The 17,527-nt window shown below is 37.2% G+C and overlaps 1 protein-coding gene across 1 annotated transcript; it reads left to right on the top strand.

The window, feature by feature from the left end:
- The first annotated feature begins 927 nt into the window (after positions 1-927).
- Positions 928-8,507, top strand: LOC101309582. The gene is made up of 6 exons (XM_004306999.1): positions 928-1,096; positions 1,182-1,259; positions 2,645-2,765; positions 2,923-3,353; positions 3,852-4,197; positions 6,745-8,507. Exons 2-6 carry the CDS (start codon positions 1,225-1,227, stop codon positions 8,233-8,235), a joined length of 2,424 nt encoding a protein of 807 aa, XP_004307047.1. The 5' UTR covers positions 928-1,096; positions 1,182-1,224; the 3' UTR covers positions 8,236-8,507.
- Positions 8,508-17,527: the final 9,020 nt, after the last annotated feature.

Here is a 17,527-nt window from a genome sequence, read left to right as displayed (position 1 = left end):
ATATAATGATACCCAAACAACAAAATCGTTAATTACTAGAGATTAATTCCTGGAATCATGATTCTTGTCATTTAAGAATGTCTTTAGAAACTGAAAATTCTTTATCCAAACACACCGTTAGTATTTAACTAATTAGTTTTTGCAAAGTATTTAACAAAAATGACTAATGTGAAAAATAAATCAATACTTAAGTGATTATATTATTTTTTAAAATATAGTGACTGAAGTGTTGAATTTTGAGGGCGGCATTTGTACAAAAATGCAGATTAGAAACGTACCAAAAACCAATTCGGTGACCACACCAAATTAAAACAATGTCATTTTATGTCCACACCGCATCGAACTGCAAAAGTCATAAACCGCTTGATTTAAATTGAACCGCACCAGAGTTATTTTAATCTCGTTATTTATTTCCTTATAAATGGAACTTTTAATTTTTAATATATAAGAATTTATTCTTTGTTCACGCTTACAATTTGCACGTTGCAATGTTTGCTTGATAATTGATATATACATTTGCACGTTGTATGTGAGTTTGGTAAGTGTTCAAATATGGTTGTTCTATTACTTGTTTGATATTTGAGTGACATTTGTAGATGTTTGTGGACTCTAAATGTATTGCAAATTTGTTTATGTTTTAGTAAAATTGCTAGGTAAAATAAGCCCGACTTTTAGTTGAAATAAATAGGTCCATATTGAAACCAATCCTCATCGAAGAATGGTGTAACCGAAATAATCGGTGCAATCATTTTGAAATGCGGTTACAGTTTGAAATAGTCAAACGTGGTTTAAGTGTGGTTTGAGGTTCAAACCAAATCATACGATGTCAGAGTATAATTAATAAATGTTAAAGAAAAAGAAAAATAAAAAAATAAAGAAAAAAAACACAGGAAGAGAAGACATGATGTCCCAAATGGACCCAATGGAGAGCATCATTAGCTTGTTGCTGTTTTTACCGTCGTTTTCAGAAATGGTCGTCACAACAAAGAAGAAGAAGAAGAAGAAGAAGCTTCCTCTGTTGTTCATTCCCAACGGACCTCTCCAACAAAAAGTCTCCTCCGTTAGGGTTCATCGCTCGTGGATTCTCCATTCCAAGGTTGTGCTTACGTCAATCCCTGACCTTGATTTGATCTCTTTCTCTCTAATTTGAAGCTGATTCTATGTGTCTTCCATGGTTGCAGCAGCTGAATGCTAAAGTTGGGGTTTCCTTGATTTGATACGGAAATGCATAATTCCAATCAGGACACGCAAGATCTGAGGTAAGGATCATCTGCGATCTCTCTTTCTAGCTCAAGCTTTGAATCTTTGAATTATTATGTTCCTTTTTGTAATTTCATTTTAGATTGGAATGAAGCTGAACAAAAGATACGAAATTTTTCGAAAAATTAACTGTGACTTTTAGGTTTTAATTCCGTGTTGTTATTTGATCCTATGAATATAATTGTGCTTTTGAATTTTGTTTGCTCCAGTCTACCTGTCTGTTTAATGTGTTAATTAATTTAAGGGTCTTATTAACTTAATAACATTCTTCAATGAAATCCTAAAAAACTTAAACGTAGTTCTATTTGTCATTGATGATTTCTCCTAGTCTGGTCTTTACCACTATACAAACTCTAATCCAGATATAAAGCTTCCGAAAATATAATCTTGTCAGGAAAGCAATCCTCAGACTCACTATCCCAAATACTGCTTTCTCAAACATCGTTAACCCTTCGAGGTTCCTAGTGTTAGATTTTGAACATAAAATCAATGACACAAGGAGGCAAAGAAACCCATGTTGTTACCAAATATAAATCTGGTATGGGACTCTAGGAGTGACCAAGACTATTGACTGTGAGAGATTGAAGGAAAAAAACTGGAGAAGAGCCTAAGGCTGAAAGGAAGGTTTCACACTTTATGGGTGGGCAGTGACTCCAGTGAGGCTGGAGTCGGGTAATAGGCTGTTGGATAGTGAAAACTTTTTCTTAGTTGGGATCAACCGGGAGACCTAGAGCTAGCTGGGTGTGGGTCTTGGAAATGGGGATGGGACTTTCGCTTCTTATTTATACGCTATTTACTTCATTGCTCTGGTCTAGCCTATTGATGTAGTGGGTAACTTATTACATCATTATTTTATTTCTTTCTTTTACATGCCGTTCCATATGCAGAAGCAAAGCTTGATAGCTACTTGGCTTCATATAGGTATTGTTTAATATAGAAGATTAAAAACTATAAACCTGATGTTTTTGGTCTTATCACGTTCTTCCCAAAGACAATAGAATGACTAAAATGGGTTCATTCTATGCTCCTTAGTCCTTTAGTTAGATGACTGCAGAATTCATCTATATATTTGTTAATAACTTGGTGGCATTCACTTTAGAAGTTCGCATGTTGAGATTATCATATCCTTTTCTACCTGAAAGAAGAAAAAACAGAAAAGAGAGATTGCTATTACCATTAGGACAATTCAGTATTTGATGTTGGAACTTGTAGGTTGCGTTAATTGTGATTTGTAGGTTGATTCCTTTTGAAAGCATAATATTCTTCAATGTTACCTCTTACATGGGAAAATATAAAAAGTCACAACTTGTTACTACACTCTTTGCTTTTCTCATGAATTTTATGCCTTTTGTATGTGCTAATAATGTGGGTGCTTTATAATCAGGATTAATTCAGGCATGGATGATTCTCCTGGGATTACCATTGAATTTCTCCGGGCACGTCTACTGTCTGAAAGGTCTGTCTCTAGAAGCGCAAGACAAAGAGCTGATGAGCTGGAAAAAATGGTATGCTTAAAGTTTCAGGAATGTCTCATGTTTACCTCTTTTAATCTATTGCTCAAAGAACTCTCTCTACTCTCTCTCTCTCTCTCTCTCTCTCTCTCTCTGTCTTCCCAACATTATCTTTTGCTACTTAAAATTTTTTGTTTTCCACACAATTTAGGTAGAAGAACTGGAGGAACAGCTTAAAATTGTTTCTCTTCAAAGAAAAATGGCTGAGAAAGCCACAGCAGATGTTCTTGCCATTTTGGAGAACCAGGGGGCAAGTGACATTTCTGAGGAATTTGATTCAAGCTCTGATCATGAAACCTTCCAAGAATCCAAAATGGGTAATAAGTCGAGAAAGGAAGAGGAGAATTTTTTAATTTCGGAGAGAAGAAATGAGCACGAGGAATATTCAGGTTCCGACCTGGATTCTTCTTCGATACCTGGTAGAAACTTGTCTTGGAAAGGCCGCATTGATTCTCCGCGTTCTCGTGAAAAGTATAAGGAACCATCCATCAGAAGACGTAGTACTTTTTCAGCCGTTGGTTCATCTTCTTCAAGACATAACCTTGGAAAATCTTGTCGCCAAATTAAACACCGAGAAACAAGGTAGTGATGTAGCTTAGTTTGCTTGTATGCGTATCTATATGAACACCGAAAAAAGTATACTAATGAAGACCTAAGTAAAGACAAGCATAATAGTCATTGGCTCAGATGTGCATAACTCAGATGCACCCACCATTACTAATGTGCACACCCTTAATATCTTAATGTCTTCCAGATTGGTTTTATCTACCGCCATCTCCGAAATAGATGTTGTACCAATAGTTGATTTATTTATTTGATTTCTAATTTACTTTTTTTTTCCAGCCAATTAAGAGTTAAAGTTTTACTGGTTTTTCATATCTATTGCATCAGACTGTACATGGTTCACACAAGACATGTCACGAGTATTGACCTCATCATATTCATATCTGTTCTATATCGATTCTCCCAAGAACATGATACAACATAAATCTTTGCGAGAGAAAAGGATTTCCCAATTGAACTTCCTTTCTTGTTGTGTATTATGGGTTTTCAATTTAATGGTGTACTCATGCATTTCAGGTCAGTAGTTGAACGCTCCAAGGATGAACCAGCAAAGTTTGATGATTCTGAAGAAAATGGAGTTGCTGCTTCTTCTGAAGGTCTTTCAAATTTCTCATACTGTGACCCTGAGAGATTAAGAGATGGCCCTGAATCCCAAAAAGAGAAATTTTTGTCGAAGGACGCACTCACAAGGAGTAAAGAACATCAAAGGAATGGTGACCCTAACTTCAATGGGCATGGGAGAAACAAGGACATGGAAAGAGCACTAGAACATCAGGCACAACTTATTGGCCAAAATGAAGAGATGGAAATGGCTCAAAGAGAGTGGGAAGAGAAGTTCAGAGAAAATAACACCAGTACACCGGTATGCTTATAAGAACATTGTCACACCATAGATTTATTAACATGCTTTTTCTTTGACTTAAAATGTCATTATTAATGCTTGAAACTGATACTGCTATTGCCGGGTTAGCGCTACCACAAAATTATCATCACTAGTCCATTCATTGCTTCACTAACTCTAATTGCACTTATCACTGGCCTGCAGTGCCGAATGCTATCAACTACCACCAACACTGTTTCTGTTGTTATCACTACCAGTCATCAACCTCATTTGCCATCAGTGACTCTGGCTCCTAGCTTTAAGCTATACTGTAATTGAGGTTTCACATGCCTGTGGTCATTCTGTTCAGTTAAATAATTACTGTTCATATAAGATTCTATTTCTATCTCATCAATTTTTGGGTCATTACTAGGATTGACTCAGCCTTTTGAGAGGTGAAGTTATTAGTTAAGTGATATTTGGTGAGGGAGTAGCCACTTGGCTAGAAGACATTTACTCTCTTTCGAAAACCAAGACTAAGCCCACGCCCAACTCTACCACTCTGGTCTCACCTCCATCCGACAAACTGTTGAGTTCTTTGGGTCCAGTGAGAAGTCTGCCTGGGAGTATAAGTTTAGTCAATAAGATCATCAATAAGTAAATAAACAGAAATCATAGGAGTTGATGCTAAAGTTGTATTAAGAGGCCTTTTTGCGTCTTATTTGTAGATCTATTTTTGTTTTTTGGTAATGTTCTAAGAGTCGTTTGTGTCCAAATTGTTATAAAGTGTCTTTAAGTTCTCAAAAGCTCTCTTGTTATTTAATGAGCCTTTTGATAAGTCTGTCTAAGGAAAATGCATTTGAAGTTATAATTTCCTATAATGCAAAGTCTTGGTGCCTTGATATCTCTTTCTTATTCTCTTCTCCTCCCTTAACTCTGATCTGTCTATTTGATTGAAAATTACAGCAACACTTGCTATTTTTTCCCAGAATCATTTCCAGATAGCAAGATTTCTATCACTTAAAGGTCACCAAAAAAGAAACATCAAAAATGCCTTAAGCTTCAGATTATATAATCCCTTATTGGCTGTTAAACCTGGATATTTAATTAGTTGCTTATGCATATTGAATTTCAATTTAGCATATAGCCATTTGCTGACTTGTAATGTATTACTACCGCGGTCATGCGATACATTGTCATTACTTCTGTGGTTTTAGCCTATAGAGTTATGCATTTATGAGGTTCTTCATTCAGCCATTATGTTGGAATAAATGTACAATTGCATAGCTTCTATATGGGCTTCTGTAGGGAACTAGTGATCCCTAGCTTGTTCCTTAGGTAATCTTGTCTGAACAGCATTTGTGTAAGCTGTAACTCAATTCAAGTTGTGCTTGCATTGACGCGTAAATGTTAAACTTAGGAGCCCTTATCTCCTTATAAAACCCACCATTCATACATTGGCAGAAATTATCAAGAGGCTAGGAAAAATCTTGATTCTACAAGGGTTTCAGACTGGATAAAAAGAAAGGTAAAATAATTAACTTTATACAATGCTAATTAGACACGTAGTAAGGATTTCTATGCTAAAATTGGTTATCTATTCACCATGAAGTCTATCCATTTTTGCATGTCTTTAGGTGGTGCCAGTTTTAGGTTTCATTGACTGATAGCACAAACCCTTTCCTGTTCATATTAGGTTTCCGGCATCTAATTATACCCTGTTTTAAAATGCTCGTGTTGTTTGAAGATGGATGACTTGGGAACCTGTAGGCATTCATATCAACTCTCATGATATGTATGTCTCAGGATATACATTTATAAAAGTAAAACACGGTAAGGAATTGAAACCTACAACTAGGATTTGAAAGCCTAAACTTTACATAACTCTGAGCAACTAGCAAAAACAATTTTTTTCTTTGAAGGGGCAAATACAATGATATAGAGATATTTATGAGAAATAAATGCTAATTAGTTGAGATTGGGGAGGTTCACAACACTCCCCAGTATATTTGATGATCTAGGAGAGACAAGATTTGAATGGAGAAGTTGGAAGCACGCATAGAGAAGCCCATGAGGGACAAATGTGGTGTGCAGCGGCCTTGAGAGGAAGAGGGGGAGCCGGCAACCTTGGAGAGGGAGGGAAACGAGTGTTGTTTTTTTGTTTTTAAGAATGAGAGTAGGAGGGTATGAGAGCCTTGGGTGCTCTATGCCAGATAGAAATTGGAGTATTTCTCTGTTTGTCTCATAGGGAATTAGCTTAGGGAGGAGGTCATATAGATACAAGACCAGACAACTAGCAAATCTAATGAATAGTCATAGTAGATTAGTACACTATGAGAAAAAGATACAACAAGGCTAGCTACAGATATGATTGAGGGGAGATTTTTCTACCATAGTGAGAGAATGATAGTGGCATAACTGTTCCTCTCACTTCCATATGTTGGTTTGTTAAAATAATGCGTTTGGTGCTTCTAGTCAGTCGGTGATCACCTTAAGTAGTAAAAGTATTTTCTTTTGTACATAAGTTTATTTATTTATCTTTTACTACTTACACTTACTATTATTATTATTATTTATTTGGTCATGTAGGATTCATGTGACCCTGGGAACCATTCAGATATCACTGAGGAAAGAGATGAGATGAAGACTCCATTCCCTGCTGAGATTAATGCCTCCGAAGCCCAGGAGGCAAAGTCAGAGGCAAGAGATTCTTGCCTGTTTGAGGAAAAGATGAAAACACAGCTGAATGGTTATCTACCACCTTCGGATGTAGAGATGGGAGGCATGCAGGATCAAATGAATAGAAGCAGTGTTGCTTCTGCTTCACCAATTCAAGAATTTGCATTCCCGACGGCATATGAAAGGCAAACTCAAGAGAGCCTAGAAAACAATGCTCATCAACCTTCACCTGGCTCCCATCATGACCCACTTTTGCTTGAATCATCCCACAACAGGTCATCAGTTGTCTCGTCGGATGGAGGCAGTAGTTTCCATAATGCTTCAGGGAGCAGAAATGACCTGTATGCATTGGTGCCTCATGACTCACAGGAACGGCTGGGTGGTGTACTGGATGCACTTAAACAAGCAAAGCTATCACTACAGCAAAAAATTATTAGATTGCCTCTAGTAGATGATACATCTGTTCAGGAATCTATTGAACCGCCCATTCCTGCTGTAACAACTGGAAACAGATTGGATATTCCTGTTGGGTGTGCTGGGCTTTTCAGATTACCAACTGACTTTGCAGTTGAAGAAGCTGCGACTAAACATAGCTACCTTGGTTTGGGATCGTCCTTACCATCTGCAAGATATTGTCCTGATAAGGGGCTGGCAGCTTCTTCCACCGATCAATTTGTCACAAGCACTTATGTGGAGACTAGACCACCCTATCATGTTGGTGATCGATTTGTTGCCAGCCCTTATGTGGAGAATAGACGAACAGTTTCTACTGGTGCTGGGGATCTAGTTGTTGCCAATCCTTATGCGGAGACTAGAAGATCTTTCTCTTCTAATGTTGCAGGTCAATTCGTCACCAGTCCCAGTATTGAGGCTAGACCACCTTTTTCCAACAATTTTGGTGATAGATTCGTTCAACGCCATTATGTTGAGAGTAGACCAACCTTTTCTACCAATGCTGGTGATCAATATGTCACAAGTCCTTACCTTGAGATCAGACAACCTTTTTGTTCTGATGCTGCCGGTCGATTTGTCACCAACAGAAAAATTGAGACTAGACCAAACTTTCCTGTGAATGTTGCTGATCAGTTTGTTACTAGCGCATCTGGTGAGACCAGATCAAGTTTTTCTGCTGATAATAGATTTCATGGTGGTCACTATGCAGAATCTTGGTCAAGAGTTTCTACGCCAATTCCACATTTTGATCCCTACTTAGATATGAGCCAACCGTCATCCAGATATACCAGTCCCCCCACCTATCAGAACTATCCTCCTTTTCCAGATCCGATGCTCTGGACCTCTGATGAAGTAGTAGCAAGACCCTTTCCACAAAGGCCTGCTGGGTTACCCACAGATCAGTTGTCATCGTATGATGATCCTGGTAGACCTAATATGTACAGATAATCGGAGTCTGTTAGTTAATTACAGTGAACATTAGCAGTGAGTAGTAGTTTGCTAGATAGTTTTGAACTCCAGGACCTGGATATTTTCTTTCCGACGTTTCATCTTTTTTGCTCTTTTTTCCCTCTTCCTTGTATTTTCTGTATTTATTAAAAGAGATTGAGGTTGTACACACATCCAACACCCCAATTAGTGCTCCTAATTGGCTTCTGTCTCACCTTAATTTTCATGTTTCATTCAAACAGTTCTCTCATTTTCAGTACATGTACACATTCAAACTTAGATGCTGCTATTAACACGATTAGGATTTGGCTTGGACAAGCACTAGCTTGGATTTGCTTGGATATCACCGATTGATGACACGTCATTCATATGCAATCCAATGGACAGTAATCAAAGAAGTCCAAAACACAAATCCTACACCACACATAGCGTATCTCTCTTCGTGCTGAACGGAATGAGATGGCCAGGCATGGTATTTGGCGGTGGTTCGGCGAACTTTGTATGGGTTTTTGAAGTAATGAGAGACCGGTATCCGGCGAGAGAATGGGCGTCGCCGGAAGCTTGAGTAATGACATCGAAGGTCCAGAAGAAGCGGGTTGGACGTGCGAACTAGGCGACCGCGAATAAAGGAGGACTGAGTTATTGAGCGTAGGGGACCTGAGAGTGTCTGGAGATGATTATTGCGATACTGAATGGCTGGGTTTGGGTTACATCCTAGTGATCTGATTTGTGTTTAATTGAAATTTGGTTGTCCAGGACCCGGAAGCTCAAAAACGGATGATGATGGTTTGATTATGATAATTATCGTTTACATATATCTTACATCCTCATGCATATGCAAGGTAGAGTTCATGCATACCATTGATGCCATATATTTGACTTATGATGCCCATCAATGATATGAATCATATGAACAAGGGGCTGCATCTGGAACCAAAAAAGAGAAAGACAGAAAAAAGAGCAGGAGGATGGAGTTGCCAAAAAGGCTGATCTGGTGCGGCAAGGTTGATTTGTGTTTTGGTCCTTACTGATTTGTGTCCATTGGATTGCTTATAAATGACGTGTCAGCTTGTTAGTGATGTCCAAGCAGATCCAAGCATCTGCTTATCCAAGCAGACAAGCCAAATCCTATTAACACACCCCAACTCAATTTGGTTTACAAACTACCCAAATTACCCTCATTTAAACTCAGTCTCTCAGTCAGTCAGTCGACATTGAAATCCCACATCCCAGTCAAAACCTTAGATCCTTTTCCGGCTTCATTCCATACCCCCCATTTTCACTACTCCACCATTTTAAAGTTTGATGTTTTGGAGTTTTAGGCGAGACCCAGATTAGAATCAGATCGATACATTCAAGTTTCAGGAGAGAGAGAATGCATAGCAAGGCTCCACGTGTCTCCGGCAATGTTTTCCGGTCAAGGATTCCGACTCTGCTGGTCTCAATGTTCGCCACTTCCATCAATCTACGTCGCCGGACGGTTGGTTCTGTTTGGTCTCTGTAAATTTCAGATTTTTATTTTTCCCAAATTAGAAAACAGGGTTTTTGAATTTTGGGTTTAGTAGATTTTTGGTACATTTTCAGAACGGGGTTACTGCTCAACTCAAAGTTGATGATGGGTTTTGGATACAGAAGTTAGAAGTGTATTCTTCATTTTTAAATGTTGATGTAGAATTGAATAGTTAAGTGAAGTGTCTGGATCAAAGGAGTTGAGCAATGACGAGTGATTGTTATTTCTTGTTGTTTTGGGGGGGGGGGTTGTGGATTGAAAATCATAGCTGCAGGTATGATAGAAGTCATTTGTCCTCTTGATGATTTGTGATTGAGTTTTGTGAGTACTGGGATTTGGGATTTCAATGTCGACTGAGATTTTTTATTTTTTTTGAATAGGAGAGACTGAGAAATTTAAATGAGGGTAGTTTGGGTAGCTTGTAAACCAAATTGAGTTAGGGGGTGTGTTAATAGCAAAAAAAGGTGTGTTAATAGCACCACCCAACTTAGATGATTGGCTAATTTAAGAGGTCAGCAAACACTGTGTAGTTTGTTGAATCAGACTGGTAGTAATCTTCTGGAAGAAACCGGCACTAGAACTTTATAGAGTGGAAAAGATTGGAATAGTAGTTTTATTCAGGGTTGCTTGATCAAAGGCTCCAATGGGTTTAATTGCTTTCTATATTCTGGCATGGCTCGAGAGTAATTTAGTCTGTTGTCATGTTAATAGAATTTGAAAAATCACATGCTATTCCTCTTATGTAGGGCTTGCAATATTTTGCTGTATGCCAACTACGTTATCAAGTGGAGTGGCACTTACTCAGGTATGCTTCCTTTGTCTACAATCGTATATGAAGACTTCTGTTATTCTACTAGTCTACACACAGTTTTTACAAGTATTGGGGTTTTAACGAAAGGTTTGCAACTTCAAATGCAGTTAGCTGGGGCCAATACTGCTCTTGCTCTTGCAATGACAGTCATCTCTAATCTGTTGGGAATCTTGATTGTGAGTTTCATAGTTTCTGTCAGTTGTTGCACTATTATACTTGAATATATATGTTGTTTTGCAGCCCTGGATTTAGGTTTCTGGTGATTCTGTAAGCATATGATGCATCTCCCTTTCAGGTCCCATTTTCTATATCAAAATTCATTGCTGACGGAGTTGGTGTATCTGTTCCAACTAAGCAGGTATTCAAAAGTCTTGTTCTCACGTTGTTGATACCCCTAATCTTGGGGAAGGTAAAAGCCTCATAATCCTACTCGTCATACCGTATCGGTGTAGAGAAAAAGAAACACTGAGGGATCCAGTTCCAGTTTGTTTCTGAATGAACAAAGTATTTTCAAATTGTCTGAAAGAACAAAATAAAAAACCCGAGGATTAATTCCAAATATACCACATTTTAGTGTGCCACATTTAAAACTTGACAAAGCAGCTGTTATGCATTTAAACATATGTCTAGAATCAGTTGGTCACTTTAGCATTGTCCTCAGTTTAAGGAAACATCAACTGCGACATCATGTAGTTTAGTAATTAATTAGCATTATTTATATTCAAAGTAGCAGTAATTAGCATTATTAATATTCATATAAGCAGAAATCTGAGTATATGCATAGAATTTGAAAATTAGCCACTGTAATCAGGTCACTAGTGGGTATTAGACCAAGGAAAGTGGGGTCACGGGGTAGAAGATTCTGATACCATCATATATCGAGTATGTACTTTTGAGTAATGACTGATGAGTATGCAAAAATACACCACAGTTCTCCAATGTATTGGCATATTTGTCTAAATATATTGCTTTTAGCATTATTTCCAATCTCACCACTCGTTAATTTGCATGTCATATAGTAGGCGTGTAATGTGATATTATGCCCTTCCATGAGATATTGGTGGTGCATATGGTCTTCTGTTGTAGAAATAGAATAATGAAATTATCTACCTTATATTTGTGTTTTATAATTCATATTAACTTTTCGGTTTTCTTCAACAGATTTTTCGAGAATCTTTCAGAGGTATGTTCCATTCTTTTCTTTCGGTTCTACTTCTACATGTTCTTTTTATCGTTTTCTGGCAGACTGGCAGACTGGCACACTTGACACTTTTTTTTGGTAATTATAAAGAGCATGGGAGTTCATTGGAGCTGATTATTCAGTGCTATAGCTGAGACACCATAGATAAAAACTAACAGTCTCATAACAAATAACTTGCTTATATATACAGACATATGTTAACAGGTATATAGCACAAAAAAGTTGATCTCAAAAATAGTGGCCTGATTTTAACTTGATGCTAAATTTATATTCTAACTATTTTTTTTAATTCCAAAATAGTGATTCAACACTCGGCCTCCTTTATGGTTGCGAAATAGTATCTGTAGTTAGCAACAATGGGTTAGTAGAACTGGTCTGGCCTACGATTTGCTCCCATGTGGTCTGGGATTCCAACCTCTTCACAGTACCACAATCTAGCTATTTGCTAGAGTGGGTTCGGCAAGAGGCACCGGTTTCCAGCCCAGCAGCGAAGCTGGTTTGGGGATTTCTGGGTGCCAAATAAATAAATAAATAATATATTCAGTTTCTGTTAGTAATTTCGTTTAAAATGGCAGAAAAGTCCTCTAGAATAATTGAAATTTGACATAGAATTTTCTGCCAAATCTCAGGACTCGACCCATCTTTAGCACCCTACAATTTCACATTCTTCTTCATTTAAAGGAAATAACTTGATGGCACAAGAAATCTTGCATGGTTTCACTTCTCTAAAGAGTATTAGAAAGTTAAGAATCAGTCAGAAACCTAACTGTTTATATAGTCAAGCACTCAAACATACAATGTGCTTGCAAACAAAACTGTACTATAGATTTCAAATATGTATTAAATAGCTCTAAGCCAATCCTTGTTTGGATATGTGTTAGAGCAGGCTTCATCAGGTTTAGAAAATACCAAATTTTCTTGTGTAAGCAGTATGAATTCTGATATTAATGCAAAAATTTATATTTAGTCACACTTATCTTATGTTTAAGGTCTATGTCTTTTGTGATGAGCATTGTAGGTGTCGCGGACTTTGTTGATCAGAACCGTAAAAATCTTTCCAAGATCAGTGCAATTCTCCTCAGTTTAGTAAGAACAATGCCCTCATGTCAAATTTTGCTATATGTTCATTAGTTTTGATTACTGTCACACTATTCAATGGCCTCTTTCACCATGATATGACATTTGCTAGTTATACCCAAGACATGTGTAGTTGGTATGTATGTGGGTCCCATGGGTAGTGTAATTCTCTGGTATATGCTTCCGTATACACTTCAGCATTATTCTTGTTCTACAATGAAATCTGCATGTGTAATTTGAAGAACTGTGTTACTATGGATTGATTCTTCTCTCCCTCTAGAACTTTAGTTTCTACTTTTAGTCCAATTTACAATAACTGAATCTATAGGTCGTCGGCATCAAACAACCTAAACAAAGACTAGTTTTGGAATCAGAAGCAGCGTTGGCCACTTGTTTTCTGCTGGGTCCGGCAATGGCGTCAAGGACCAGCCTTGAACAGGTGCAGATTGTGCACCGCCACAGGGCCTATCATATGAGAATTGGCCTTGGCTCGGGCCACCAAGAGTTGATAATAAGCTCACATAATTTGTCAATAAACAACGTATAAATCTTATAGTATTCGTGTTCGGAAATTTGAGGGAGGGTCAGATTGACACTGACTCTTCTGATTTGGATAAAGATAATCTTGTTAGCTTATGTGAATAAAGTTTTAAAAAAAAATTCTTAGACAAGTTGAAGGTAAAGCAACTTACCTTGAACTCTTGAAGTGGAGATTAGTTAGTGCCAGAAAGTAGCAATTTTGAAGGCAAAGCAACTAAATTTGTATTTGTTGTTGCCTGTAGGCACTCCTTCAAGTGTGAAGTCTTTAAGGACCTCAGTTTTGGAAGGTTTGACCCCGACATCTGTGGGTTAGACGAGTCACTACTTGTTTGAAGGTACCTTTAGTATTAGAACTTGGAAGTAGTCACTCTATCCTTCCAACCAATTGACTTGTCTCTCCTCTATCTTGTCCTGATTGGCTAAACATTGTAACAATTTCAAAGGGGATTATCATTGGAAGGAAAAGAAGCTTGTTTCAAACTTTTTTTCTTATTGGGAAGTCTTGCTTCAAACTAAATCTACTTGGTTGAGATTTAGTTTGTAAGCTAATTGAGGCAGGGGATGCTAAACTTATCAAGGAATAAAAATGAAGCGTCATCAATTTTTAGGACAAAACTTTAACAGTTTAGGACAAAACTTCACCAGGGCCCCAACAGAGCCCAAATCTGCAAGAGGCATATCGCCTCCATCCCGTCGGCACTCTCGGATCTGTAAACCCCTGCCACCGCAGCTCAACTCGTTTCCCAGAGATGAGTGATCGTCTTCCTTCTCCAAACTCCAAGCCGATTGAAGAAGCCATAGGACCTAAAATTCCGGCAAAAAAATAAATAAAAAACAAGAACATAAAGATCTGATCCTGGTGTTGCTGCCATCGAGTCACTGTCACCACCATAGGTGCGAGCCGACCTCGCAGCGCTCAACCTCGCAGCCTCGACCTCACAATGCCAATCCCGTCTGTGGTCGGATCTCGGGTACACCGGCCCCAATTCGAACCTCCATCGTCTTTTTCCTTCAAACCCTAAACCTTAAACAAAGTCTCCAGCCTCCCACAGCTCTTGCTACGTCAGAGACCATCCTCTCATGACATAAGATCCTCTCGGCCCCGTCTGACGACGATGCCGTAAGGGGGCGCCACCGGACCAGGAATGGTTCTTCGTTGAGAAGCCCGCTCTCTCGCTCGGGTTTTTTTTTATTCGGAACGTTGATACTTTGCTCGTTGTACACGGTAAAACCTCAGATACCATATATACGTACTTAACAACTATATATACGTACTTAACAACTAGAAACTGACTACTTAACAGAATACCAAAGGGGACAGTACAAAACCGTAACCTTTGGGGTGCATTCCACAATTCGCCTCGAGAAATTTTGAAAAATGACAAGTTTGGGTCACTAAGATGATTTTGGGCCCTTTTTTTTTTTATTATTTAGTTGAAGGATAATCATATAACAGTATGAAAGTATTTTTACCCTTTATTGAAAACCTTTTTTTTATATAGAGAAACCGAAAGAGAACAAAATAAAACCCTAAACAAATATTGTTCTGTCATTCGTTCTACTTCTATCAAACACTCTTGATGATCTGAACATAATCAAACTCGTGTGTTCAAGATATGTATATCTATAATCTCGTTATATTTCTTTCCTAAAATCGAGTATATGTATATGTTGTTGAATAAAGTTCCAAGACTGGCTAGTTTGATTGTGTTCTTGAAGATTTAAGGTTTAATTCATGGTTAAGAGTTTGCAGATTAAGTATTCATACTTAAGTCTAATAATCTAATACACACGTTTCACTATAACTACTCGATCATATCGAGACTAATATATAACTTAGGTTTCCATTCCTAATCGATTGCATGATTGATATATATATATATATATATATATATATAATATACCGCAACTCAGTGCACTGAAGAAAGGACAATAGAAATCTCATTGTTTGATAGAAAGACAATTGAAAGATAGACCATATTTTCAGAGCAAGGCTTTTCTACAATCCAGTTAACGGATTAACTAGTTAGCTGTTTCTTGTGGCACCATAAATACATCACAGCTCAGTGTACTGAAGAAGGAACAATGGAAATCCCATTGTTTGATATAATATATGTTCATATTTGTCTAATTCAAATCACTATAATTGCATTATTTAAGTAAGATTTGGATACACCAATACTTGTTGTTACTGAGTAACCCACTTCAGTCGATGATCGGAGGAATCCAATCAAACTTAGTAAATGGAATAGTTTGGTTCAATATTAAACCCAATGATTTTCTATCTATAACGGATAGAAACATAGAAAACTCAGTAAAAATAAAAATTCAATCAAAAAAATTTAAGTATGACCATAACTCCCAAGATTTAGCAATCAAATGGAGAACAATACATGAGTTAACTCGGCTCCCTCAAACACCTACAGATGATCTAGATAAAAATATAGTCGAATTGTTCAAACCAAGACCATTTGACACTGAGATTCAACCAACATTATTACATTGAAAGGATATAGAAATACCAAAACAATGGTTATTTAATAACTTCGTAGGAGAAAATTCTAGCAGCAAACCAGCAACTATAGAATTTTGATCATCGAGAAGCAATCTCTACTTCAGAGATAAATGAGCTTAAAATAAAAAATGGCAGTTAGAGTTCCCACATCGGTTGAGTATGCAAGAAACTAGACCCCCGTTAGTCATAAACAATGACTCAAAATCGGAGGAAAACAAAGAAGAAGCAATTGCACTAAAACAAGTGCAAATTCCTATAATGCTAGGAACAAATTATGAAAAAGAAAAGAAAGAATTGAAATCATAAAATTATGTGAAATGTATAGTATTCCTAATGGGACTGAAAATATCCTATTTGCCCCAAGCAAAGGAAAAAAGAGATATACATATGTCTTAGGAGAGTTTAAGTTTGCAGGCTATAAACCATATTATGCCCATACCTGAGAGGAGGTCTGAGAGGACGCCGCCTCAGGCACCATAAATTCGAGGGCAAAAAAAAAAAAATTTGTATGTCATATATATATATAATTTCATAAAAATATTAGATTTTTTCTTATTTCTCGGTTTTTCGCGTAATATTAGAATACTTCATAAATTCATATTTAAGATTGCACATTTACTGTGTATACGTATCTTGTAATCGGCGAAATATCTTTTTGCAACGGCCATTAATTTTTTTTTTGTCGTATGATCGTTAGAGGACACCATTCTTAATATTTGCCTTAGGTCTTCAAATCTCAAGTCCGGCCCTGAACCATATAGTTTGTGTTCATTAATAGAAGTATGTAAATAGTAATGAATACATATGAATACACTAAAAGAAAAAATATATTAGAAAGAAAAACCAGTCTGAGAATATATATATATACACACACACACAATTTTTTTTCAGAGCGGGACACCACTTTGAAATTAAAGTATGTTGCTCCTCATTTCGCTCACTTTTAGGTCACATTTTCACATCTTCACCTTTCAGTGTCTAGAACATAGTGTGTAGATCATTGCTGCAAAGTTTCATCCAATTTAGAGATCATTTGAGCTTCCGTAATTGTGATTTATACAAACGGTTCCGTTTGGACAGATTTTGTTCAGTTGATTCATTTAATCTAATTCAGTACCAAAATAATCTCCAAATTGGATGAAACTTTGCAGGAATGATCTACACATTATGTTATAGACATTGAACGGTGAAGATGTGAAAATGTGACTTAAAAGTGAGCAAAATGCGGAACACCACACTTTAATTTCAAAGCGGTGTCCCGTTATGGAAGGAATTGTATAGACTTTTTTCACTAAGGATGTCTTTATTTATTCTTAAGGTGCAGATTTCCACTTTAGACCAACTTTTCGTTCGAATTTTCACATCTCCACCGTCGAGTCTTTAGGTACTAATGTGTAGATGATCTATGCAAATTTTTAGCTAATTTGGTTATCATTAAGACACTCAAACTCGATTAAACCAATGGACGAAATGAATTCTGTCGAACTTGAACCGTTCATTTTTATAACAGAAAAATGCAATTTTGAGTGCCTCAACGATTATCAGACTCGGTGTTAAGTGTTTGGAAACTATCGATACCGGGTTTGGGATGGAACATATTTTTTCTTTTGTTCTTTTTTTTTTAAGGGGTCGGGGGGG

The sequence above is a fragment of the Fragaria vesca genome, linkage group LG7 (assembly GCF_000184155.1).
Source record: "Fragaria vesca subsp. vesca linkage group LG7, FraVesHawaii_1.0, whole genome shotgun sequence".
Classification (NCBI taxonomy): Eukaryota; Viridiplantae; Streptophyta; class Magnoliopsida; order Rosales; family Rosaceae; genus Fragaria; species Fragaria vesca.
Note: the sequence above shows the minus strand (reverse complement) of the source record. Positions and strands in the feature narration are given on the sequence as shown.

Excerpts from the sequence above, each read along its gene's own strand:
- LOC101309582 (XM_004306999.1), top strand. The coding sequence starts at position 1,225 with ATGCATAATTCCAATCAGGACACGCAAGATCTGAG. Across the intron at positions 3,354-3,851 it reads ATTAAACACCGAGAAACAAG|GTCAGTAGTTGAACGCTCCA; the intron begins GTAGTGATGTAG and ends CATGCATTTCAG. Across the intron at positions 4,198-6,744 it reads AAAATAACACCAGTACACCG|GATTCATGTGACCCTGGGAA; the intron begins GTATGCTTATAA and ends TTGGTCATGTAG.